A 25,809-nucleotide genomic window follows, 5' to 3' on the forward strand; every position below is an offset into this window, starting at 1 on the left:
AAAATCTGCTGACATACAAATTGATCTCCTCCTATATGTGATCTGATTCCTCTCTCTTGGGGCTTTTAAGATTTTATCCTTATTCTGTATGCTAGGCATTTTCATTATCATGTGCCTTGGTGTAGATCTCTTGTAATTTTGTACATTTAGTGTCCTGTAAGCCTCTTGTATTTGGTTTTCCAATTCATTCTTCATGCTTGGGAAATTTTCTGGTATCCCATTGAAGAGATTATGCATTCATTTGGTTTGAAACACTCTGCCTTCCTCTATCCCAATAACTCTTAGATTTGTTCTTTTGATGCTGTCCCATAATTCTTGGATGTTCTGTTCATTGTTTCTTACCATCTTCACTGTGTGATCAACTTTATTTTCCAGATTTTATACTTTGTCTTCATTATCTGACATTGCTTCTTCCAAGTGATCTAGTCTCTTGGTTATGTTTTCTATTGAGTTATTTATTTGATTTATTGTATCCTTTATTTCAGGAATTTCTGAGTAGTTCCCCCCCCCCCCCCCGAAGGTGATGGCTGCAATAGCCGAGGTAACTTGAGGTAATAGTTAAGGTACCCCAAGATGGAAGCAGTGTCTTCCAGAGATGGGGCTGAAAGGGTGGCCTCACACTCCCTTTGGGATGCCTGCTCTGAGATGCATCAGATTCTGGGCCCTGTCTGCTGTCAGAAAGTTAGGGACTACTGGGTGGGAAAGCTGTGGTGATGACTGCAGTGTCCCAAGATTGAAGTGGGTTAGGCTTAAGCTCTCAGGTAGAGGGCAGGCAGACTCAGACCTACTGTGGACCCGGGTCCTGCGCAAGTTGGTGTGGACAGATCTGGGCTGTGCCTGGACTCCTGCGGTAGTCTGCTGGTTGGAAGAGGCGGTTGTGTGCCAGAGGCTGGCTCCTGTGGGTGTCTGCCCCTTGGGTGGAGGGGTGGACTCGGGCCTACTGTGAGCCTGGGTCGCACGCAAGCTGGTGTGGTTGGATCTGGCCACCAGGGCTTTAACTCCTGTGGTAATCTGCTGGTGGGAACAGTGTACCAGTTCTATGTTTAGGTCTTAAATGTTTTGAAAGCTTCTGCTTTTCCCTTTCAAACTCCCAACAACTCCATGAACAATAAGATCTCATGGAGTGGAGTAAAAAAGTGCCCCAGCGGACAGTCAACTCTCTCCAAAAAATACAAAATCAAGCAACAGAATATATTCCTGATGGAGCCTGGCAGACATTAGAGGAATAGCCTAGATAAACTGAGCCTAAATTGTTTTAATTATAGTCTAAAAACTTGGTGGTGGCTTGTTAGGCTTAGTAGCTGTGCAAGAAACACATTGCAACCAGGATGCCAGTAATAATGGCATGCCGATTTCAAATTAACTGACAGGCAGCAGACATGTAATAGGTACCATGTTCCTGTTCTTCTGATTTAATATTTACTCTCTTGTTAGATCATTTGAGTACATAGAAATGCATAGAGACATGAAAACATGTTAACAGTGCTTAAAGTCTCCAAGACTGCACATCAAAGGATGAAACAACCATAGCCTAAGGTTAGAGTTAAGGGTAAAATGCAAAATAAGAAGTTTGTCTTTAGTCTATTCCCTTCATATAAAAAAAAAAAAATGGTGTCTAAGGTGAGGACAGATCTGAAGTCCACATGGGATTCATTCTTTCTTAGACCACATCACCCATTGTTCACTGTCTGATGTCTGTAAGAGGAGGTGCCACTGATGAACAGAAGTTGGGAAACAGCATTCTACCTTTGGTGACTTACTTTTTTCAGGGCACCATCTCTTCCCCACTTGGGCCAAAAGAGATCTTGGAAGGAAAGTCATGTTTTCTCACCTGATCAAAAGAAAAAAAAAAAAAAAAAATCAGGTTATTCACTATTCTGGTCTCCGGCATGAGAGATCTCAGATCTGCATATGCAATATGGCAGCATCTTGTCACTGAGGGTGTGGCACACCTGAATGTGGCTGGCCAGTTTTGAAATGTTGAAATTTAACACACAGAGGGACTTGTGAAAGGTTAGTGCTGAAAATATGTACAATTAATTAATAATTTTAAATTGGCCATGTATTAAAATGAAAAATTTTCAGATTTGTTGGATTAAATAAATTATCATAAGTTTTTTCAGGGACTATGTGACCACTAAAATTTCAAGGTTACATACATAGCTCATATTTGGTTTTCATGGACAGTGATGTTGTACTGACCTTTCTCCTTTGCAGAGATCAAGCTGCCTCTTCAAATTATAAGAGGATGATCTGGGTGTAGTTGTTCATGCCTGTAATCAATGTCTCTGTCTCTCTCTCTCTCTCTCTCTCTCTCTCTCTCTCTCCACACACACACACACACACACACAAATATTCAACCAGAACATGAAAGTTATAAAACCTGAAAATTTAAAATTATACTCACTATTATTATTTATTATATGTTAAAGTAATTCTCACTATTTGTAAATATGCATTATTGATATTATTATTGGTAAACTGATATAAATTTACATTCGAGGTAAAATTCAAATATATATACCCTTTTCAAAGTCAGCTATTCAAGGTAGAAAACTCTTTGTGAAAAAAGTTGTAGCTAAGAACCTTTCAATCTTTTGCTCTGCAACCAGAGTTTGAATTTCTTCTCTTGCCACTCAGGGCTAGAGGAATCTGAGCCTGGAGCCTTTCTAACTCCAGTTTTATAGGATGAGAACTTTCCAATGAGAGGCACAGATAGATAATAGAGGGTAGACTTCATGATCTAAAATATTTTTGTCTATGGCTTAAGCAAAGCTCTGAATTCATCTTCAGGTTCCTTGATATCTGGGTGGTTTTGTCATTGTCTCTGTCAATCTGCTGTTCATGTGATGGCTGATTTGTAGAGAGGTTGCAGAATCCAGAAAATGGTAAGTCTGTGGGCTTAGGTATTCTGCAACGAGGGACAAGGGTTGGTTGGAAACAGCTAGAACAAACTGTGGGGACCTGGGATTTTCTAAGGTCAGGTAGTCAACTGAATTTCATTTCAACACAGATATAGCTCAATATTTTGTCTTCTCTGGTCCACATGGTGGGAGTGGACTAGCAACTTGGGCCCTGCTTGTATTGTCCTGTGCCTGATTGGCTCTGATTGTGTGATTTGCAGTCCTCTTTGTGTAGTCCCTTGCCTGTACCTTACACTGACTCAGAATGGGTCATGAAAATAGGGAGGGTCATTACAGAAGAATCCTGATTCATGTAAGGGATTCATATTTGGAGTAGCTATGGTTTGAAGCATGGCTTGTCACTCTTTTCTACCTAGAGATCACCTATCTGTTTTGTACTGTGTTTGCCATATTATGGAAAATGTAGTCTTTCTAAATGCTTTCTTCCTGCATCTATTTCACTATGTTATTAATGCTTACCCATGCTACATTTCAACTAACAGAATATTTTAATTCAGTTTTCACTTGGTTATTCATGGCATTTTGAAAAAGATCTTTTGTTGCTGTTTATGATCATTCTCATAACAGGAAAGCAGAGAATAGTTATTGAACACTTATATGTAAAACACCTTTGTACCTCTTCATTTATCCTCCTGAGGCACAGATATCATATCACAATGTCTTTTTGTTGAGTTTTCCTTTTGGAAACATGATAGGGTGAAAGGTCCTCAGTCACTGCCATATTTTTCCTGGTCCTGCCTTTAAGACCTGCATGGTACCCACAGTTGCCATGTTTCTTAAGAGTTCTTAGAGGATATCTGCCCCTGTGTAGCCAACTCCTCATGCAGAGCATCTTGAGGTTGGGGAATGGAGCCTCTTGTGCTAGCAACTGGTTACCCTGGGTAACACAGGAATGTTATATTATAGGTTTCATCTAAGTTGATCCTAGATTAGACATTAAAATTATCTTTTCACAACTTTTTTTTTCCTATTCCTTGCAGACCCATTGTTGGTCAGTCACTTTGATTCTAGTATTGAAGGAAAAGACAAAGATCATCCTTGTAACCGGGTGTTCAGAGTTGTGAAAGAAGATGAAACTATTCCAAAGAACTAAAAAGATTATCCCAGTTAATTCTTACAGGTGTTCCAAGGCAAAACTCACTTCATGCAGATACAAGGGCACAACTCAGTGCCTCTTACTGGAGAAGGTCATCCAGTCCTTAAATGAGCCAAATGTCTTGAGACAATTTCCCTTTTGATAGGATAACCTGATTTAGACATGTTTTTGTTGCAATCAGTGGTGTCCCTCTCTGGGCTTGTCAACTTAAACAGCAGATGTTCACTAATTTCAGCCTCAGTTTTTCATGAAATGTATTATATCAATAGTATTTGAAAGATATAAAAGTGTTTCTTAAGTGGCAAGATACAGCTGGATTTTATCTAAAAAAGTTATAAACTAAGGCCAGTGTGTGTGTGTGTGTGTGTGTGTGTGTGTGTGTGTGTGTGTCTGTGTGTGTGGATGGGGGGGGGGGTATTGAGCACTGGAAAATTTGGGATCCAAAGGATCCAAAATTAGTGCTTCTAATTTTGATGAAATGAGGAGTTTGATGACTTTCCTGAGGGTATAATTTCTTAGTGTTGTGTGGCCATTTCTATAATGTCATGTGAGAAATTCAGATTTGGCTTACAAATATCTTCAAAGGTGGATTGAAATCTTGGGAAAGTGTATACATCCAAGGTTAAGCAGAGAAGGACTTTCTTTCTGCCCTTGTCCCCAATGCTAATCTAAATATGAAGAGAAGGTTTTGAGAAAATGGAGAAAGTTTTACTTCTTTACTAGCAAGGGAAAAACAAAGGGGACTCCTGTCCCAGAGTCTGTGATTTCTAACTGCTCTGGGGAATAATGGGCCTTTAATGAAGTAATTCTAAGACTATGCTGTAGCTGTGCCCTTTCAGGAATTTTTGTTTACTTGTATCATTGAGAGGCAGACATTTCATAGATCTTCTGGTACCAGCCCTGAAGTCATTATTTTAATTGTTTCATTTCAGTTATAAATGATGGTGGGATTTATTTTGATATAATTGTACAAGCATGAAATGTATCTTATTCTTGTAGGACCCCATTCTTATGGATGTACATGATGGTGGGATTCACAATGGTGTATTCATATTAAGTACATAGTAAAAATTGTTTTGGATTCATTTCCTTTCCCTATCTCCCCTCCCTTCTCTCCAGCCCTGAAGTCTTGGTTTTTTTATTGCCATGGTGCAGGGGCTGAAGAGGAGATATAATTAGGCAAGTGCTGGAAGAAGGTTAATCTTCCCATGGTTATGAAAGGGGAGTGGGAGAAAAGACAGAACAAACCAAGTCATTTTAAAAATAGAGCACAGTGACAGAGTAGCAAGGGTTATGTTCAAAACATGAAGTGGACCCCTGTTCCATTTTTCCCACTGTCAATTTTTGTGAAAAAACGGGTGACTACATTTCTAAGCTGGTTTGTACGTAAACTTGGTGATGAAGTGTTTTCTAGAATAGAAGGGTTTTACCTGTTGAATTTTTTATCTATCTGTCTGTCTATCTATCTATCTATTTTCCTTTTGGATTTTTACTAGAAGGGATGGAGAGACAGTTCCAGTCTTGTTGGTGACCTGGAAGAAGCAGACTGTTGTATAGTAGTTAATGTTTGACTGATTTTTGTTTTTATTGGTTTTACCTGGGATTTAAAAAAATATATATTTTTAATGCCATATTTTCCTATCTCCCTCCATGGCACAAGGAATGCCTCTGATATACTATTTCTTTGTGGGCTCAATTTAATCCTTGTTCTGTGGATACCTTTTTTGGTGGGGGAGCCACTCTGCACAGAAGCTATGTACACACCTTTAATCCTGAGTAAAGGTGTACTGAACAGCTATTGCATCCTGAAATACATTTGGGCTTTACCTCACTTTGGATAATCAAGGTGTAGCTCCAGAAGTATGTGTTACCCAGTGGGGTTGGGTCACACCTACCTCTGTTTTAACCCTACCCTTTGCCTTTTTTTGGGTAGAGTGTTTCATGGAATAGCTCTCCCAGAAATGAAATCCAAGCCTCTGAACATTCCCCTCCTCTTGTCAGCCTCTTATTTATTTCTCCTCCCCCCCCCCCCCCCCCCCGCTTTGTTTGAGCTTGAGGCTGGGAGCTGGGGAAGCCTTCCTGAAGTCCAGAGAAAGGTATTCTGTGTCTGTGGGTCTTTTCGTGTCACCCCAAATTCACCCGAGTGACTTTGGTTTAGTAGCCCACACTGGATGGGGGCTACAGATTGGAGCCCAACATGGGGTACTCATTGTGAATATGGTGGGTTTGGCCTTGGTTAAGCACACTTAGAAATTCAGAGTAACATGAATTGGTTTGTGAAAGAGAACAGATTGTAAATGAAGAGTAAGGGATGCTAATCAGTAACATGGGGAATTCATTGTCTTCAGAGAGACAGATTTATTTCATGATCTTGTAGACATTAATAAGTCATAGGGGAAAATAGATCAAAAGAACCCAGCTCACACAATTTCTAAAAATAGTGATGTCTTTCCATGGTTTGGTGAGGAAGAATTGCCTAATTTACATATTTGGGAGAGCCTTGGTAGAAAACTATTTAAAGATTGCCTTTCTGCTAAATTATCTATAGTGCAATAGATAATATTCAGCAAGTTTGGACTGCTTTAGAGATATGTCATTCCTCAGATTGAAAGGATGACCACTGGTCATCTGAGGACTTACTGGAAGGGCTGTAGAATGCAATTTCAGAGCCTTGAACATGACAAGCAGCCTTGCTCTGCTCCAAGGAGAATTTCTCTGTGTGTGGCTGGACTAAGGGTGGAGTCAAGTCATGCTGGTCTGGGTCTGTAGATCAAAACCTCAGACAGAGCCTCAGGGAAGACCTAAGGCTATTCCATTTACAGCAGATCTTGGGAGAGAGTGAGCCACTAGTGCATTACTGAAACTCATTGATGTGGTGTGTGCTGGAGAGGATGGTAGTAACCCAAGTGGAGATTCAGGAAGGGAAATCCGAGATGGAAGGGAACGAACCGCATGGGGGAATTCTAGAGGCTGAGCTATGGGATTCGGAAGTTTCCCAGTCAAGTGGAGAATGTGAGCTGGAAATGGGTTTTGTAATCTGCCATGGGGTTGTCCTGCTTCTGCCATTCGGATATGGCTGCTTCCCTCCAGGAGAAGGAGGTTCAGCTTTCTCGACATGGCTGTAGCCATACTCCCCTCACTTCAACATGGTCTTTAGGACTGAATTGGGGGAAGGAAAAGACATTACAGGTTTCTAGCTTTTTCCAATTTTTGAGATGATAGACAAACAAAACAAGTGTGTTTGAGTTCATTCTGTGGTTCCTTTTAAAACTAAGATAGAGCTTAAATATTCTAGCTTCAGTCATGTCTCAAATTCACCTTCTGTTCAGAGCCTAATTGAACCAATTTGTAGTGAGGCATTACTACCTATGACTGGGTCACGCTAGCAAAAGTGTGTCTGTCTGGAGGTGATTTTTTTTTATTGTGTTGATCAAATTGAATGGGTTTTTGTACTGAATAAGCCGAAAGAAATTTCACACATGGCATTGATGTTCCAGTAGAGATGTTAACCAGAATAGGGCCATTTGCTGATTTAGAGCAACAGTTAAATTATGATTTATCGATTTATGATAAGATATATGCCAGAAAAGCCTAGAGAGATTTACCAAAGGTGAAAAAAAATTTAGATTTTAGTCAGATCCGGCAGGAACCAGAGGAGAAATTTGTAGCATGCCCTTTTCAGGCAGCAAATAGGATGATTGGTGATTCAAATACTTCTGAGGTTCTGGTCAAACAATTAACGTTTGAAAATGCTAACAAAGTCTGTCAAGAAATTATCTGACTGCATCGGTAAAGAGGAACTGTTTTACATTTATTCACCTTTTTTTCTGCTGTGGGTTTGATGCATTTGCAAGGTTTGACCATGGCTGCAGCTTTAAAACAGGCTGTATATGGGAGGAATAGATTAACTCTAGATAGGGCAAAGGGGAGGGAGAGAAAGGGAGGAAGGGAGGTGCATGGGGGGTAAGAAAGACAGTGGAATGAGATGGACATTATTATCCTAAGTACCTGTAGGAAGAGGAGAATCATGTGACTCTACTTTTTGTACAGAGATAGGAAAAAATGTGCTGTCTATATGTACTATAAATTGTAATGAATTCTGCTGTCATATAAAACAAATTAGAAAAAAAAGGATAAACTAATTCAAATTAAAAACTAGAAATAAACCCAAATGTCTGTGAATACAAAGCACATCTCAATAACAACCTTGGATGTAAGTAGACTAAAGTCATCAAAAGACACAGACTGGGTGACTCACCTCATAGGCAAAGACATCTAAAGACTGAAGGTGAAAAATGGAAGAAATCATTTCATTCACATGGATCATGTAAGTAAGCAGGGGTTTCTATGCTCATGTCAGATAAAGTCCACTTTATCTGAGAAGGGACAAAATTAATGAGAAGGGACAAAGGTTTCTATCCTCATGTCAGATAAGGTGGACTTTACCTGATATGAGAAAGGGGCAAAATTAATGAGAAGGGATAAGGAAAGCCATTTCATATGTATTAAGGGAATCAAACATCAACAAAACAATCATAAGTATTTATACTCCAAACAATGGATTATCTATGTACAGCCAACAAATCCTTCTCAATGGAACCAACCTAGGTGTCCCTCAATAGATGAATGGATAACAAAAATGTACCATATATACTCAATGGAATATTACTGAGCTTTAAAGAAGAGAGAAATTATGGCATTTGCCAGTAAATGATGGGAGTTGGAGAATGTCATGCTAAGTGAAACAAGCCAGTCCCACAAAACCCAACGCCAAATGTTTTCTCTAATATGTGGATGATAATTCACAATAAGGTGTGTGACTGTGGGGGGGCACTAGGGCAGAATAGTGTTACCTTAGATTAGGTAGAGGAAGTGATGGGGAAGGAGGGGAGGAGATGTGGGGATAGGAAAGATAGTAGGATGAAACAGACATTATTTCTACATGTATATATGTGACTACATGATCAATAGGATTCTGCAATATGTACACTCAGAAAAATGAGAAATTATATTCTATCTGTGTAAGATATATCAAAGTGTATAAATTCATTCTACTGTCATGTATAACTAATTACAACAAATTAAAAAATAACAAGTTTATGCTAACTTAAAGAAGAAGAAATAAAAAGAAATAAACCACAATTCAATAATACTTGGCACTTTTAACATGCCTATGTCATCACTGGATAGATCTTCAAACAATAACTAAATAAAAAAGTTATAGAAGTAAAACATACAATTGATAATTTAGACTTAAGACATATATGTATGTATGTATACAAATAATATTTCATCCATCAGTGACTGAATATACTTTCTTAGCAGCACATGAATCCTTCTAATATAGAGTCGTTATGTAAGCTGTCACATATGTTGGCATACAGTTGTAATATTACCGTAACATATTTTTTGCATCTGTAAAGTTTTGTTTTTCTATTCTTTCTTCCTGATTAGACTTGTTTATTTTAGTCAAATTTTAGCTGTATTCTTTTTCTTAATTTTATATATTTTGGCACCTACTCTTATTTTTTTCTCCTACTACATATTTAAAAAATAATTTGTTATTCTAGCTTCTTTGTGATACTAATAATTTAAGTTATAATTATTCTTCCCAGTACTGTTACATTCAAGATATTTTGATATTTTAAGCTGTTTTTAGTATTTAGTTCAAAGCCCTTTTTATTTACTTATCTTATACTTTCTTTCTTGACCTCTCAGATATTTATAAGTGTTCCATTTAATTTTGAAGTATTTGGTGAGAGTAGGTGAATAATTTCTAATACAATAAGTAATGCACAAACAGTCTGCATGACTTAAAAAAATACAACAAAACCACTGAATGTAAATGGTCTAAACTCTGATAAAAATAATAATTAAAAAAGACAGATTGAATAAAAAATTAAGACCCAACAATTAGTTGTCTCCAAATGACTTACTCAAAAAGAAAGAGATCTGCAGTATCAAGGTAAAAATTTTGGGGAAAATCATTCACATGGTCCTCATAAACAAGTAGGGGATTCCTATCCTCATATAAGATAACATGGACTTCAAACCAAAGTTAATCAGAAAAGACAAAGAAGGCCATTTCATACTGATGAAATGAAAGGAGAAGAAATAAGGAGTGAAATAAAAAACACTTAGCAGTAAATGAGAACAGCATTACAACATATCAGAACCTCTGGGACACTATGAAGGTGGCTCTAGGAGGTAAGTTCATAGTATTGAGCTCATTTAATGAACAGAAAGACACCAAACAAATAATCTAACATTACATTTCAAGACTCTAGGTAAAGAAGAACAAATCAGTATGAGTGCCAATACTAGATGGGAAATAAAATCAGAGCCCAACACATTGAAATTGACATTAACAACAACAACAAAAATAAATAAAAAATTTTAAAAAAATTAATGAATCAAAAAGTTGGTTCTTTGATAGAATATGAAATTCATAAATTTTTAGTCCAGCTAAATAAAAATGCAAATTGTACAACCCATAAAGACAATGAAAATATCACCAGAAACACTACAGAAATATAAATGAGTACTTTGAAAATTTATGCTTCAGTGAACCAAAAAATCTTGGCGATATTGACACATTCCTAGTGACATATGATCTGATCAAATTGAACCAGAGGGATATAGAAAATTTAAGCATAAATTTCTAATAATAAAATTTAATAAGTCATCAAAAACCTACCAAAAATGAAAAGTATAGGACTCTGTGGATTCTCCATTTTAAAGACTAACATCAATCCTCCTTGAACTATTTCACAAAATAGAAAAGGATATGAAAACCAGATGAAGTCACATGAAGGAATGAAAACTTCACACCAATATCCTCAATGAACATAGATGTAAAACGTTCTTAATAAAATACTGGCAAATTGCATACAAAAACAAATTACAAAAATAGTTCACAATGGCGAAGTGGGTTTTATCCCAGAGATGCAAGGTTGGTTCAACAGATGGAAATCAATAAATGTGACACATCACATAAATAGTTTTAAAGACAGAAAAACACATAATTATCTCAAGTTGCAGACAATGTATTTGCCAAAATAGAGCCTCCACTCCTGTATAGAATACTGGAAAAACTAGGGATAGAAGGAAATTTCCTCAACATTGTAAAATGTATATATGACAAATTAAAGACCAGCATCATTCTAACTGGAGAAACTGAAATAATTCCCATTAAAAAGAGGGGCTTGACAAGGATATCCCATTTTACCACTTCTGTTAAACAAGGCATTTATAAATAGAAAAAGCAGCCAGCAAAATTCATTTGGAAAAGTTAGAGGCTTAGAATAGTTAACAATTCTTAGGGAGAAGTATGAAGCAGGATGTATTACAATACTAGGCCCTAAATTATACTACTGAGCTCTAGTAACAAAAACAACATGATATTGGCACCAAAATAGGCAAAAATGCCAATGGAACAGAATAGAAAACAGAAAAACTCGCATAAAAAGTTACCTCTGGACTGGGGTTGTGGCTCAGCAGTAGAACACTTGCCTCTCATATGCAAGGCCCTGGGTTTGATCCTCAGCACCACATACAAATAAATAAATAAAAGGTGTTGTGTCCAACTACAACTAAAAACAAACAAACAAACACATACATACACACATACATACATACATACAAGTTACCTCATATTAGACAAAGGTACTGAAAATGCACACTGGAGAAAAGATAGCCTCTTCAGCAAATGGTCTTGGGAAAAGTGGGAATCTATATGTAATCGAATTCAAGTTAATTCCTGTTTCTCACCCAGCACAAAAATCAACTCTTAGTGGATCAAAGACTTAGAAATTATACTAGAAGACTTGCAACTACTAGAAGAAAAGGTAGGTCTAACGCTTCAACACCTTGGCACAGGAACTGACTTCCTGAACAAGACTCTATAATTAAAAAAATGAATAAATAGGGGCTGGGGTTGTGACTCAGAGCACCTGCCTGACACATGTGAGGCACTGGGTTCGGTCCTCAGCACCACATAAAAATAAACAAACAAAATAAAGATATTGTGTCCATGTATAACTAAAAAAATATTAAAAATGAATAAATGAGGTGGCATCAAACTAAATATCTTCTTCACAGCAAAAGAAACAATCACACTGAGATTAGCTCAGTGGCAAAGCATCTGTCTTGCATTTGTCAAGTCCTGGGTTTTACACTGTGTTCCAAAAAAAAAAAAAAGAGCATGAAGACATAATCTACAGAATGGGAGAAAATATTTGCCACCTGGACATGTTGTTAATTTCTAGGATATACAAGGAATTCAAAAAGCTTAACACTCCCCTCAAGGAGGGGCAGGAATTATGTTTCATACTTAAACTTAACCATGACTTCTCCACCAATGGTGCCAAAGGTGTTTACACAAATAGGAACAAGATGCACATCTGAAGGAAAGCAGATGTGTGCAGTCAAGGGTCTTACACAAAGTGAAGGAGATTATCAAGTGGCTAGTTGTCATGAGTTTACTGCATTCATTTTCCTTTTCCCCAAAGCAAACCAATGGTGGAGCAATTCATACCATAAAGGTAGAGAAGACAGAAATTCCCTGAAGCAAAAGGAGCCTTGGTAGTTTCTGGGAAGGTATCTTTCTTTTTCCCCTTTACTTAGAGGAAAAGCACCTCCAGTTCAACTTGAGGCAATCTTATCCCATCTCCTAATTTTCCAGTGATTAGGCTTCAACAGGCTTATCAACCAACCACTTTGTATCCTCTATAATGGAAGCAAAATTACACAGAGTTCCAGGCCTGCTTATGAAGATTGAAGCAGGTGCACTCTCAGGTCCCCTGCTAGACACCAAATTTGATACAGATGTTTTGGTCCTTGTTCCGATACAACAGTAATGAGTACAAAGTTTAGAGAAAAAGGAAAATCGAGGTTTTATTGCTTTGCTACCAAAGGAGAAATTCAGGGGATTTCTGTTTTAGAATCTGTGTTTTTAATTTTTAGGGGTAAAGGGGACCAGGCTATTTCAATGGGTACACTCCAGGTGGCCCTACATAATTTGTAGTCCTGAGAGAGTTTGTGTCATTTCTTAGATTTTTTTTTTTAGTTTTATTTGTTATTTTGATTATACATGACAGTAATTTTTGACATTTATACCAATTTGGAGTACATGGATTTCTTCATTTCTTTGGTACAGGCTCTGAAGGATGGAGAGCTTGTTTAATGACAAGAAGGTCAATCTCATTTTCTTTATGGCTATAAAGACATAGTGGAAATAGAGAAAAAGGGAAAAAAGTTAGTTTTAAAATAAGCCACAGTGATAGAACAGCAAGGGTTATGATCAAAGCATGAAGCAGACTTATTTCCCCCTGCCCCATAGGAAGGAGCAAATAAAACACAAGGAAGTTCAGAATTGGAGGCATTGATGAAAATTGGAGAATTTAGATCGAGCTAGGCATAGTGGCACATGCTGTTAATGCTGAGTACTTGAAGTAGGGCAAGAAAGTCACAAGTTCAAGAAAAGCTACATACTTAAGACAGGGCATAAAAAGAGTACATTTTGGCTTAGGCTGAAGCAGGTCAATTTTAATGGGATAGAAGGAGGGAGGGAAATTAAAGCCAAGTTTTGTTAAAATTATCTTGTTCTTGCCACTGGGTAAAACGCTGTCCAGTAAACTATTTATGAAAGAATAATTGGGAATATGCAAAATCAGTGCCTTGGTTGTTACAGATAAAATTGGGAGCACCATATATGTGATAATAGGGGGTTACTCTTTGCAGTAAACTTCTGTAGAGCTTATTCACCCATTGCACTGCTTATGGAGTTTGAATTGTTTGATGATTTTCTTTTGATTATATGGACAGTGTTATTTTTATTTGTCTCCAAATAGTGTTTCATAAATATTTTACACTTTACATGAAACAGTGTATTATATAAAATAGATTGACATAAATTGACTGGTAAATATTAGTGAAACATATCAGCCATGGTGCCATGCATGCATGTGTGTTTATTCCTTAGGAACATTTACCCTTACTTTTCATGTAAATATATATTACTTTTTATTGATAACCTACAGCACTGAGTAAACCTACAACATTGAGCACTTTCCTATGTGATCTTATTCTACTTAATCATTTTGTATGTTTATTACTTTTATCCTTTTTTACATATTTCACTGATAATTCATTTCTATTGATACTCTTTTTATATACATATTTTCTCTCAGGTAGCATTATCTCTTTTCACCTCCTCTTACCTTTTCATGGACTTTTAAATTTTAGTGGAGTTTAATTTATCAGTTTCTTCTTTGGGCTTGCTTAATTTTCTCAAAAAAAAAAAAAAAAAAATCTTAAGCGACCAGAGGGGATATTAAGCTCCGAGAATTAAAACATATTATTCCCATGCCTCATCTCCAGAGAATGGCTTTTTCTGGAGCTACTCTTCATCAATTAGAATCTGGAATGTGTAAATGTATATTCTTCTGCGAGTAAGTTTTCTTTTTGAAATGTGTTTCAAACAGACTCCTTATCTAAGTGAGCTAATAAGTTATTTTATTTAATTTAAAAATAGTGCTTCTGTCCAACTCCCATTTTTATGTGTTTAATAATTGTTTTCCTTTTGTGAAATCTTTGGTTTTCTTTGATGAAAATAGACTGAGAGAACAATTGTTAGAAGCCTTGATTGTACAGCCACCAGCCTCTACTACCTCCTTCCTTTGTATGGTAGCCAGTTCTTTCTTTTGCAGTTCTGTCCAGAGTCCAGATTTTTCTTGTTTGAATATTATCTCTGTAATATGACATAGAGACAATGGTGATTCCATGTCCGAAAGGAAAATAAAGGAGTAGCCCACTAAAGGAATGGTAAGAAAACTCCCAGTTCTTGAAAGCCAAGGTAAAGCTCTGATAAAATGCAAAGGTCCCTTGAAAAGAAGAAACAGGTTTAAAAGAGCTTCAGCTAAGGATGTATTATTCTGACATCATTCAGGCAGGGTTTGAATTGCATCTACTGTTATTCTATGTCTGTGTGGGGCCTGGAACTCTGTCTAGTAATGAATTCTTGGTGTGAACTGTTCAACTGGGTCAGCAGTCATAAATGAGGGGTCATCCTTCTACAGCCTCACAGCACTTTGTCTATCATGCCTCTGGAACTCTGGAGTCTTCTCTGCATGTGAGGTCCATGTAACTCTGTAGAGGCCTCTTCTGAAGTGCAGGTCATGCAGAACTCTAGAAAGCATGCTGAAATACCTAGAATGCCAGATAGTTAAGAATATGTTTAGCTGGGAATACTGAAATGATGAGGGTAGCTCATTGAAGAAAGGGTGAATCAGCTGTGGAGAGACTGTGTCCTGCCTAAAATTATTTTTATATTCATCTGATCAAGGACCACTGCTTTGACCTCATGACCCTATGACCCTTCTGGGACATGCTGTGGCAGATGAGCCAGCAGCTAAAACTTCTGGACAGTGTCTGCCAGGAGCTATTACTGGATATTTCTATGTCTCCACAGTTTGTGTTGAGTACACAAAAAGTCAAAGAGTAGCTTTGTTGACTGAGGACATTAGTTCTTCCTTTCTCCTCAGGGTTCATTCATTTTCTCTGATTCTTTCACAATATGAGAAGCAGGATTTTAAATTGAAGACCCCCATTCCGTCATTCTGACTGCTCACTGAGCTGACATTGAAGCCTTCAATTTTGAACTCTTTCCACAAGTCCTCAAATATCTTTTTTCCTTTCCCTGCACTATTTGAAACTGGCATAGTGTTTTAATTGTTATTTCCCCATGAATAATGGATGATCCTTTCAAAAATAATTGTTTTAAAGAGGATAATGTTTCTCATGGTAAGAAAGGAGAGAGCATTCACTGGATTCTGCCTTTCCCGCTTTTGACTTTCTTGGGCGCGGTCACTTTATCAGAATATCTTTGACAACTGTTATGCATTTATCTAGGATGTCTCCCAAATCACACATGTTGTAATCATGGTCCCCAGTTGCAGGAAGGTTAAAAGATAGACTTTACATTGTTTCATGAGTGCTCTATATCTTCAGTATATTAGTCTAACTGGACTTGTGGAAAGACAGAACTGGTTGGAGGAAGTAGGTCACAAGTGTAGCCCTGAATCTGATTACCTTCTCTCAGTAATTTGGTCTTTCTTTACTGCCTGGTTCTCTAAAGCTGAACACCTTTTCTCCATGTCCTTCTTCCATGATGTTTATGCCATGGTAGGAATGAGCCTACCACAAACTGCATTCTCTAAAACTATGACTTAAAATAAATATTTTCACCTCTAAGTTATTAGTTTTAGTTGTTTAGGTCATAGGAACTGAAAAGCTTACTGAAAGAGAAACTTTACTAAGTCGAATGCCCTGATCCACTGTCCTATTTTTGTACCTGGTCATGGATTTGAGAACTGCTTGCTGAATAGCCTTGGTACCCACAGGGGCCATTCACTTGGATTGTCAATAGACTATCAGCCTCCTTATAAAATCTTCCTAGAAGACATCCTGAGGGTTGCAGCGGAGACACAGGAAAAATTAGTTGTCCTGTGGCTTAGAAGCATCTCCCATTATTCAATTAATCTACTTATGTAACTGCTCCATATGTATTCTTTCCTTAGTCTCAATTCACTGCAGATAGAATGTATTCTCCTATCTTAATTTTCTCTGAGTTGTGAATGCAGGAAGATTATCCCAAAGTTCCAACAAAACCCACACACAGTTGTGCATATAAAAGTTCCACAATGTATTTCAGTGAGTAAAAAAAGGGATGAGAGAATGTCTTAGATGCCAGGATTTTCTTGACTATACCTTTGGATCCTGCATGTGTGTTATATTCAGTACTGTTTCCCTTGGCTTGTCACCTTAGGACAAAATGAAATACAAAGGAAGACAAAGAGACAAAAACAAACAAGGGACCAAAACAGCAACAACAAAAAACTTGTTTCATGTTTAACTTTTCTCTAACTGTAAAGTATATTTTGTTTCTGTAGCTTCAAATGTAAAATATATAACCAAAACAACTGGCTATAACTTGAGTTTTAGAAAATAACTTGCCCTTACATTATGTAAGAATATTATTTGGCCTTCTTCTACCCAAAAGTGTTTTTAGTGGTTTCTCATGTGTGCTCTATTTGGTAGCTTATTTTAGATAAAATTCCATGGTTTATCTGTAAGTAGAAAAAAATCTCTTCCATTTTGGCTGAAGAAAAACAAACTCAATTCTTTGAAATTGTGTTGTAATTAAATCGGTGAATTCCAGATATATTAAATAATCTGTTCCTTTTCTTTGAACCCTTGTAAGAGTCAGGCATATATATTATTATCTGGACATTTTAAGCTAACATTAAATCATGTGAGATATGGCTTGGCAAATCCTAGAATTATTCACATATGATTTATATTAATGATTTGTAATTGTGGAGATAGCACCAAAATTATATATTTTCTGGGAAAATGGGTGCTTTTGTTTGTTTATGTTTTGAAATATAAAATCAGCCCTGACTAGTTATGGAGTCCCCGTTTTAAACAAACAAACAAATGAAAAATAAATAATATTTCAGTGGATATTTTTTGGTGGTAAATCTGTAAATTGACACTAGTTTCAACCCCTAATAGAAAACAAAGCAAAACTGACTAAATGCGAATATTTTTATGTATTTACTCATTTAAAGGGGTCTTTTCTCCTTTAAAACTATATGAATAAAATTTGGAATCAGGGAGGTCTGAGCTAAATGACTTCTAGTAAAATTAATCTTGAACCTACAAATAAGGTCTTTGAAGAACCACATGTTTTGTTTCTTTAGAGGCCTATTTTCAAGATGTGGGTTTGAATTGTGGACAGTCACTCCTGAGAAAGAAGCCTAGGGAAGGACAAGGGAAGAAGACATACTTGGTCTCCAGTTGTGTGGCCCAGATCAGGGGCTGCATTAAATTTACCTCCTAAAGTACTTCATGTTTTCCTTTTCTATCTTTCACATCTGTGTTTAGCATATTTACCTACTTTACTTCCTTTGCTTCTCACAATAGTCAAATTTAACTCTACATTATATATACCCATATATATCTCCTATATTGAGAGCCTCCCTTCCATTCTTACACTTTTGTAAATTCATGCCATGACTGCATGACCTGCAAGATTTTACTTTTCTTTTTGAAAAAGGAGCATAAAAAATCTTGGTATTCTAGACTTCTGTTGGGGAGTTTTGGGCTCACTGAACATTGCTGAAGAAATGAAACATGCTTTGTTTACTTTATGTTTAGATGTTCCATTGTCTTTAAGTACTTGAGAAATGCACATCCATTGTCCCTAACAACTTAGCTAGCCCTGAAAGGATGCAGTAATTAGGACAGATTCATTCTGTAGAATGCTAAAGAAAGCCTACTGACATATACTTTAGAGCATAAGAGACCTGTAAAGCTAAACAATTGCATAAAACTAATGTATTTTTATGAGTAGACTGACATTGGGCTTTACATTTTATTATATTTTGACTTGTCCACTGGTATCACGGCAGTGATATGTCCTTCTATGTCAATTGAGACTTCATACCAATCTGCTCTTGCACAGATTTAGCCTTATTTGCTTGGCCCAAATCCTCTCAGATTTTCTCTTTAAAGATAAACATTTTCTTGTTTTCATTAAGAACATTGTCAAGAGTTTTCTAAATAACCTTTGGAAACCATCATATTTGATACAGAATCTCTTCTTTATAACCTTTTTTGTGCTACTCTTTGGACAATGAATGTTCTGCCTGTTGTTTACCAGAGGTGTTTGCTTTATTATTGGAGGTCATGAAGACGACTGCAACCTGTAGGCTTTCTTTTTATTTTGCTTCCAGTTCCCAGACACAAACCACAAAAGTTCCATGAATTTTCAGTTAAGGAAACAACAATCATATGATTGAAATGTCTGAAAATTATGAAATAGATCTCAAAACAAATTATAAATAACAAGGGAAATTGAAGAATGTTCAAGACTCACAAATGTAATTCTTGTTTATTTTTTATGTTTAAATGTGATTATCTCTATAGTGTCTTTTAAAAAGGCTCAATCCCCATAGATTTATAACTTTTTTAAAAACCAAATTTATTATTTTACATGAAAATTTATCCATTTTTATGTATAGAAAGTTAAAATTTTATGTATGTGCCCATAAAATAAATATCATTTCATTGACTTGATTATGTCTTAACATGTGTCTATGACTCTTCTTATTTATAATAACTCTTGCTCTGAAAATTGTTTTAATTTATTTTGAACTTAATGTTTATCCTCCCCACCCCCCAGAATTACAGGACAAATAAACTTTGGTAAATATCAGGTTGTACCATTTAGTGTATATTTCAGAAAATGTCATAAAAAATAAATACTATTATTACTATCAGATTATTTTGGTTGTTATGAATCAATATGTGAAAAACTCTTAAGAGTAATATGTGTAAATTTGAAATGGTAAAAAAGGATTGTCATTGCTGCTTGTTATTTTAATAACATTTATAAATCCCATAATATATTTTAAACTCACACTCTTCAATGAATGTTCCGCTTAGGTCTACTAAAAGTTTCTTATATCATTGTTATTGAAACAAATTGTCAGATACAAATATGAGCACAATGCAGGAGAGGTTACACACCATGCAATGGATTCTGTCATCAATGTTGGTATAACTGCCTATAATACTGACAACATTGGTATCAAAACAGTGGTAAAGAAAACTGCAAAACAAATAGGGGGAAAAAACTCCTTGAGGACTATCAGATAACTGATTCTTCTTTGAGAGAAAAGGGAGCAGCAAATGCAAGTATGGGAAGAGAGAAGGATGAATAGAAGAGGAAGTAGAAAATAAAGAAGCAAAAAGGAAAAAAAAAAAAAATGATTGAAATGGTAGGATTCACCTATACGAAAACCTTACCAGATGGAGAAAATTTTGTTAAATGTGCCTATGTGGAATTCCCTGCAGATTAATCAGTATTTTTAAAATGTACACAATCCTACAAAGTGACTGTCATACATTTTATGACAAGTATTTCACTTCTAAGGAAAATAATCAGTATTCTTGCCCCCTTTAGAAATATGTTGTTATATTCTCAGTAAATTTATTATTTCCCCAAAATGCTGCCAGAACATTTTGAGAGAGAGAGAGAGAATTTTTTAATATTTATTTATTTATTTTTTTTAGTTTTCGGAGGACACAACATCTTTGTTTGTATGTGGTGCTGAGGATCGAACCTGGGCCACACGCATGCCAGGCGATCCCGCTACCGCTTGAGCCACATCCCCAGCCCCCAAAACGTTTTTGTAGAAAAAATCAAGCTTATAATACATGCGCTATGCCCCTCATTAAACTGTTGTAAAACTAGTTTGATATCTGTCATCTTTCAGAAAGAAGGTTATACTTATCTACATAAAATTTGGTGTTTACTAACCTTAGTTCTATTTATAGTGTGAAAGAATGACTTAATATACTGCCTCCTTTTTGTGCACCAATTGTCGATATTTTTAGACACTTCTCATATTTTCAGTGTGTAAGCTAAACAAAAACTATAATTCTAAACTAAAAGAATACTCAGATAATATTTTAAGTGTTTCAGAAAAGAAGAATGAAGTTGATCATGGAAATGAGGTTCTATAAAAATTATTTTGTACCTTATGTGTTGGTTCTGAAATGAGATTTTTTAAAAATTTGAAAGAAATACAAATACACCCGCAAATCCTTTGCACTGAAAATGGTATTTATTAATTAAAGGCCTAGGCATTTTTTTTCAGTATGATTGTTACTGCATTAAAATTTGAAGTGACTATTTTCAGCTTAATTGGATAAAAAGTACCCTAAGAAATAATTTTACCCTATGTTCTTAATGTTTTTCTGAAAGGCTAACACTTTGTAAAAAATTTTAAAAAAGAGAGAGACATTGAATTTACTGATGGCTAATATACTTTTAATTTTGGCTTCAGCCATTGCAATTTATTAAAAAGCCAATAAATTCTTAAAAGGGAAGGTACTATTTGTCATCAAGGCAAATAATATGAAAAATTTAGGCACAGCCCAGGGTGTGTAGACACGATAGTTTCCACTTTGGTAGAAGCTAAATTTAAGCCACATATACATATAAATAACTAATACCTAATGGCATTTTGTTTTTGCTTACTTATTTTTTAAAAGTCGTATTTTTTATAGATATAGTCTATTGTAATCCTTTCTGAACCTTCATTGGCTAGTTTATTGGACTTTACAAAACAATATCTAAAGAAAGCGCTTTGTGTATGAATTGGCCTTGAATGTTTTCATTGGGCTTGTTGTTTAGGATTGCAGATTTGTGGAGATTTTCATAAGGCCAAAGGTAATGCACTAGTTGATAAAATAGAAATAAAACTGAATAGGTCAATTAACAAAAACTATGAATAATCATATGGTCAGTGTGTTCTTTACTTTCCTTATTTATTAATTAGTCTCCTTATTTATTATTTATCTTATTTCAGGAACTAGTGACATTCAGGGATGTGACCATTGATTTCTCTGAAGAGGAATGGGAATGCCTGGAACCTGCTCAGAAGAATTTATACAGAGATGTGATGTTAGAGAACTATAGAAACCTGGTCTTCCTGGGTGAGGATAACTTTCTTTGGGATTTCTAAATAAGTATTAATATTTAATTTTCTTTACTTGAAGAATATTTTTTTTACATCTAAAACCTAGTTTTATTTATTTATTTATTTATTTTTTAAATTTTTTTATTGTTGGTTGTTCAAAACATTACATAGTTCTTGATATATCATATTTCACACTTTGATTTGTTCTTTTTTAAACTTAAATTTTTTTCTAATTAGTTTTATATGAGAGTAAAACACATTTTGACACATCATACATAAATGGAGTATAACTTCTAATTCTTCTGTTTGTACCTGATGTAGAATTACAGAAGTCATATAATCATATATTCACCTAGGATAAAAGTGATTCATTCTACTATCCTTTCTACACCTTTACCCTCTCCTCTTTCTTCAATCTCCTCCATCTAATCTAAAGTACCTCTGTTTTTCCCTAGCTACCCCCTTAATGTGAATTATTTGCATTCTAGAGAAAATATTTGGCCTTTGGTTCTTTGGGATTGGCTTATTTCACTTAGCATAATGTTTCCCAGTTGTATCCTTTTACCAGCAAAGCCATATATCACTCTTGTTTTTGGCTGAGTAATATTTCACTGTGTAAATGTACCATTTTTTTTTTTATCCATTCATCTGTTGAAGAGCACCTAGGTTGGTTCCATAATTGAGCTGTTGTGAATTGAGCTCCTATATACATTGATGTGGCTATATCACTATAGAATGCCGATTTTAAGTTCTTTGAGTATAAACTGAGGAGTGGGATAACTGGGTCAAATTGTGTTTTCATTACAAGTTTTATTTTAAGGAATCTCCACACAGCATTCCAGAATGGTTGCACCAATTTGCAGTCCTACTCCCCACATCTTTGCCACATTCATGTTGCTTGTACTCTTAATAGTTTTTATTCTGACAAGTGAGAGGAAGTCTAAGTGTAGTTTTGATTTGCATTTCTCTAATTGCTGGAGATGTTGAACATTTTTTCAAATATTTGTTGATCAATTGCAATTCTTCTGTGAAATTTCTTAGTTCCATTTATTGATTGGGTTATTTGTTCTTTTGGTGTTAAGTGTTTGGTTCTTTATATTTCCTGAAGATAATGCTCATTCTGAAGTACACGTGGCAAAGATTGCTCCCAATTTGTAGTCTGTCTATTCATGTTCTCATTGTTTTTTTTTTTCTGTAAAGAAGCTTATTAGTTTGGTGCCATCCTATTTATTGATTCTTGATTTTACTTCTTGCAGTTTAGGAGTCTTGTTAAGGAAATCAGTTCCTAACCTGACATGGTAAAGATTTGGTGCTATTTTTTCTTCTATTAGGTGATGGACCTCAATTCTATTGCCTAAGTCTTTGATCCACTTTGAGTTGATTTTTGTGCAGGATGAGAGATAGGGGTTTAATCTCATTTTGCTACATATGGATTTCCAGTTTTTCCAGCACAGTTGTTGAAGAGGCTATCTTTTCTCCAATGAATGCTTTCAGTTCTTTCTTTCTAATATGAGATAATTGTAATTCTGTGAGTTTATGTGTCTTTTATTCTATACCATTTTTCTACATGTTTGTTTTGGTGCAATAGCATTCTGTTTTTTTACTATATCTCTGTAATATCATTTAAGTTCTGGTATTGTGATGCCTCCTGCTTCACTTGTCTTTCTAAAGGCTGCTTTGGCTATTCTGAGCCTCTTAATTTTCCAAATAAATTTTATGATTGCTTTTTCTGTTTCTATGAAGACTGTCATTGGTATTTTAGTAGGAATTTTGTTAAATCTTTATAATGCTTTTAATGGTATGGCCATTTTGACAGTGTGAATTCTGCCTTTCCAAGAGCATGGGAGAATGGGAGATCATTCCATCTTTCATGGTCTTCTTCAATTTCTTTCTTTAGTATTGTGTAGTTTTAATTGTAGGGGTCTTTCACCTTTTTTGTTAGATTGATTCCCAAATATATATATATATACACACACACACACACACTTTTTTTTTTTTTTTTTTTAATTTGAGGGTTCTTGTGAATGTGGTAGTTTTTCTAGTTTCTCTTTCATGTGATTCATCAGTGATGTACAAGAACATGTTTGATTTGTGGGTGTTGATTCTGTATCCTGCTGCTTTGCTGAATTCATTTATTAGTTCTAAATTTTCCAGTGATAATTTTTGGGGCTTTTGAAAATAGAAATGTATTGTTAGGAAATAGTGATAGTTTGAGTTATTTTTCTGTTAGTTTCCATTTAATTTATTTCTTTTGTCTTAAGTTCTCTGGAAGGGTTTTCAAGGATGATGTTAAATAAAAGTGGTGAAAGAGGGCATCCTTGTCTTGTTCCAGTTCTCAAGAGAATTCGTTCATTTTTTTTTTTTTTTCACCATTTAGAATGATGTTGTCCTTGAGTATAGCATATGTAGCATTTATAATGTTGAAGTATATAACTACTATTCATAGCTTTTTTTTGAACATATGTTGATGCTATATTTTGTGAAATGCTTTTTATGCATCATTTGAGATAATTACGATTCTCGTCTTTAATTTTATTGTTTTGATGAATTATGCTTATTGATTTCTTATGTTGAACGAGCCTTGCATCCCTGGAGTGAACTCCACTTATTTTAATTATGTTTTTATTTGTGATTTGCCATGATTTTCTTGAGAAGTTTTTCATCTATGTTCATCAAGAATATTGGTCTACAGTTTTCTTTCCTTTATGTGTCTTTGTCTGCTTTTTGTTATCAGGATGAGCTTCATGAGATGAGTTTGGACGGTTCTCTTTTTTTTGTTTTCATGAAATGATTTGAGGACTGTTGGTGTTAATTCTTTGAATTTCTGCTGGAATTTGGCTTAGAATCCACTTGGTTTGTAGAAGTTGGCTGATAATCCATTTGGTCCTCGGCTTTTTTTTTTTTTTTTTTTTTTTTGATAGCACCTTCTATCTTATTAGTTGAAATTGATGTGTTTAAATTGTATGTGTCCTCCTGATTCAGTTTGGTTCCGTCATATGTCTCTAAAAATTTGTCCACCTCTTCAAGATTTTCTATTTTATTGTATTATAATTTTTTGAAGTAGTTTCTGATTATCATCTGTGTTTCAGTAGTGTCCATCATGATATTTCCTTTTTCATCACAAATTTTAGTAATTTGACTTGTTCTCTTTCTCTTAATTAGTGTGGCTGTGTTTATCTATTTTATTTATTTTTTTAAAACATTTTTTTTTGTTTTAATTTATTATATGACAGCAGAATGCATTACAATTCTATAACACGTATAGAGCTCAAAATTTCATATCTCTGGTTGTACACAAAGGAGAGTCACATCATTCATGTCTTCATAGATGTACTCAGGGTAATGATGTCTATCTCATCTCACTGTTTTTCCTACCCCTACACCCCTCCCTTTCCTTCCCTCCTCTTTGCCCTATCTAGACTTCATCTAATCCTCTTCTCCACCACAGCATTATGAATTAGCATCCTTAAATTAGAGCAAACATTTGGCATTTGTTTTTTAGGATTGGCTAACTTCACTTAGCATTATATTCTCCAACTTCATTCATTTATCTGCAAATGCTGTGATTTTATTCTCTCTTATTGCTGAGTAATATTTTATTGGGTACATATACTACATTTTCTTTATCCATTCATCAACCGAGACACAACTAGGTTATTTCCACACTTAAGCTATTGTGAATCTTGCTGCTATAAACATTGATATGGATGTGTCCCTGTAGTATGCTGTTTTTAAGTCCTTTGGATATAGACCAAGGAGTGGGAAACCTTGGTCAAATGTTGGTTCTATTCCCAGTTTTCCAAGGAGTCTCCATACTGCATTCCATATTGGCTGCACCAATTTGCAGTCCCACCAGCAATGCATGAGTGTGCCTTTTTTCCCCACATCGTCATCAACTTGTTTTTTGCCCTTGATTTCTTCTGCTATGCATTGGTTGCATTGGTTGTTCAATGTTAGATTAGCTTCAGGTTTTTTTTTTTTTGTTGTTATTGTTGTTGTTGTTAGTTTGTTTGTTTTACTTTATCATTGATTTCTAATTGTTTTTCCATTATGATCTGTTAGAATGCAGGGTATATTCTCTATTTTTTAAAAATTTTCTTAGAATTTTTTGTGGCCTAATATATCTTCTATTTGGTGTTGGGGTTGTTGTTCAGTGGTAGATTGCTTCCTTAGCATGTGTGAGGCACTGGCTTAAAATGTTAAGTACCACTTATAAATAAAATGGATAATCTAAAAA

General features: G+C 35.4%; 1 protein-coding gene across 1 annotated transcript in view; it reads left to right on the forward strand.

Annotated features, from left to right (window-relative positions):
- The window catches only part of LOC139707239 (zinc finger protein 420-like), an 86,413-nt gene that overhangs the window by 16,003 nt on the left and 44,601 nt on the right, over nt 1-25,809 (forward strand). Inside the window, 1 exon segment of the mRNA XM_071617693.1 lies at nt 21,462-21,588. Within this exon segment, the coding sequence (XP_071473794.1) occupies nt 21,462-21,588 (127 nt within the window).

Source organism: Marmota flaviventris, chromosome 1 (assembly GCF_047511675.1).
Source record: "Marmota flaviventris isolate mMarFla1 chromosome 1, mMarFla1.hap1, whole genome shotgun sequence".
NCBI lineage: Eukaryota > Metazoa > Chordata > Mammalia > Rodentia > Sciuridae > Marmota > Marmota flaviventris.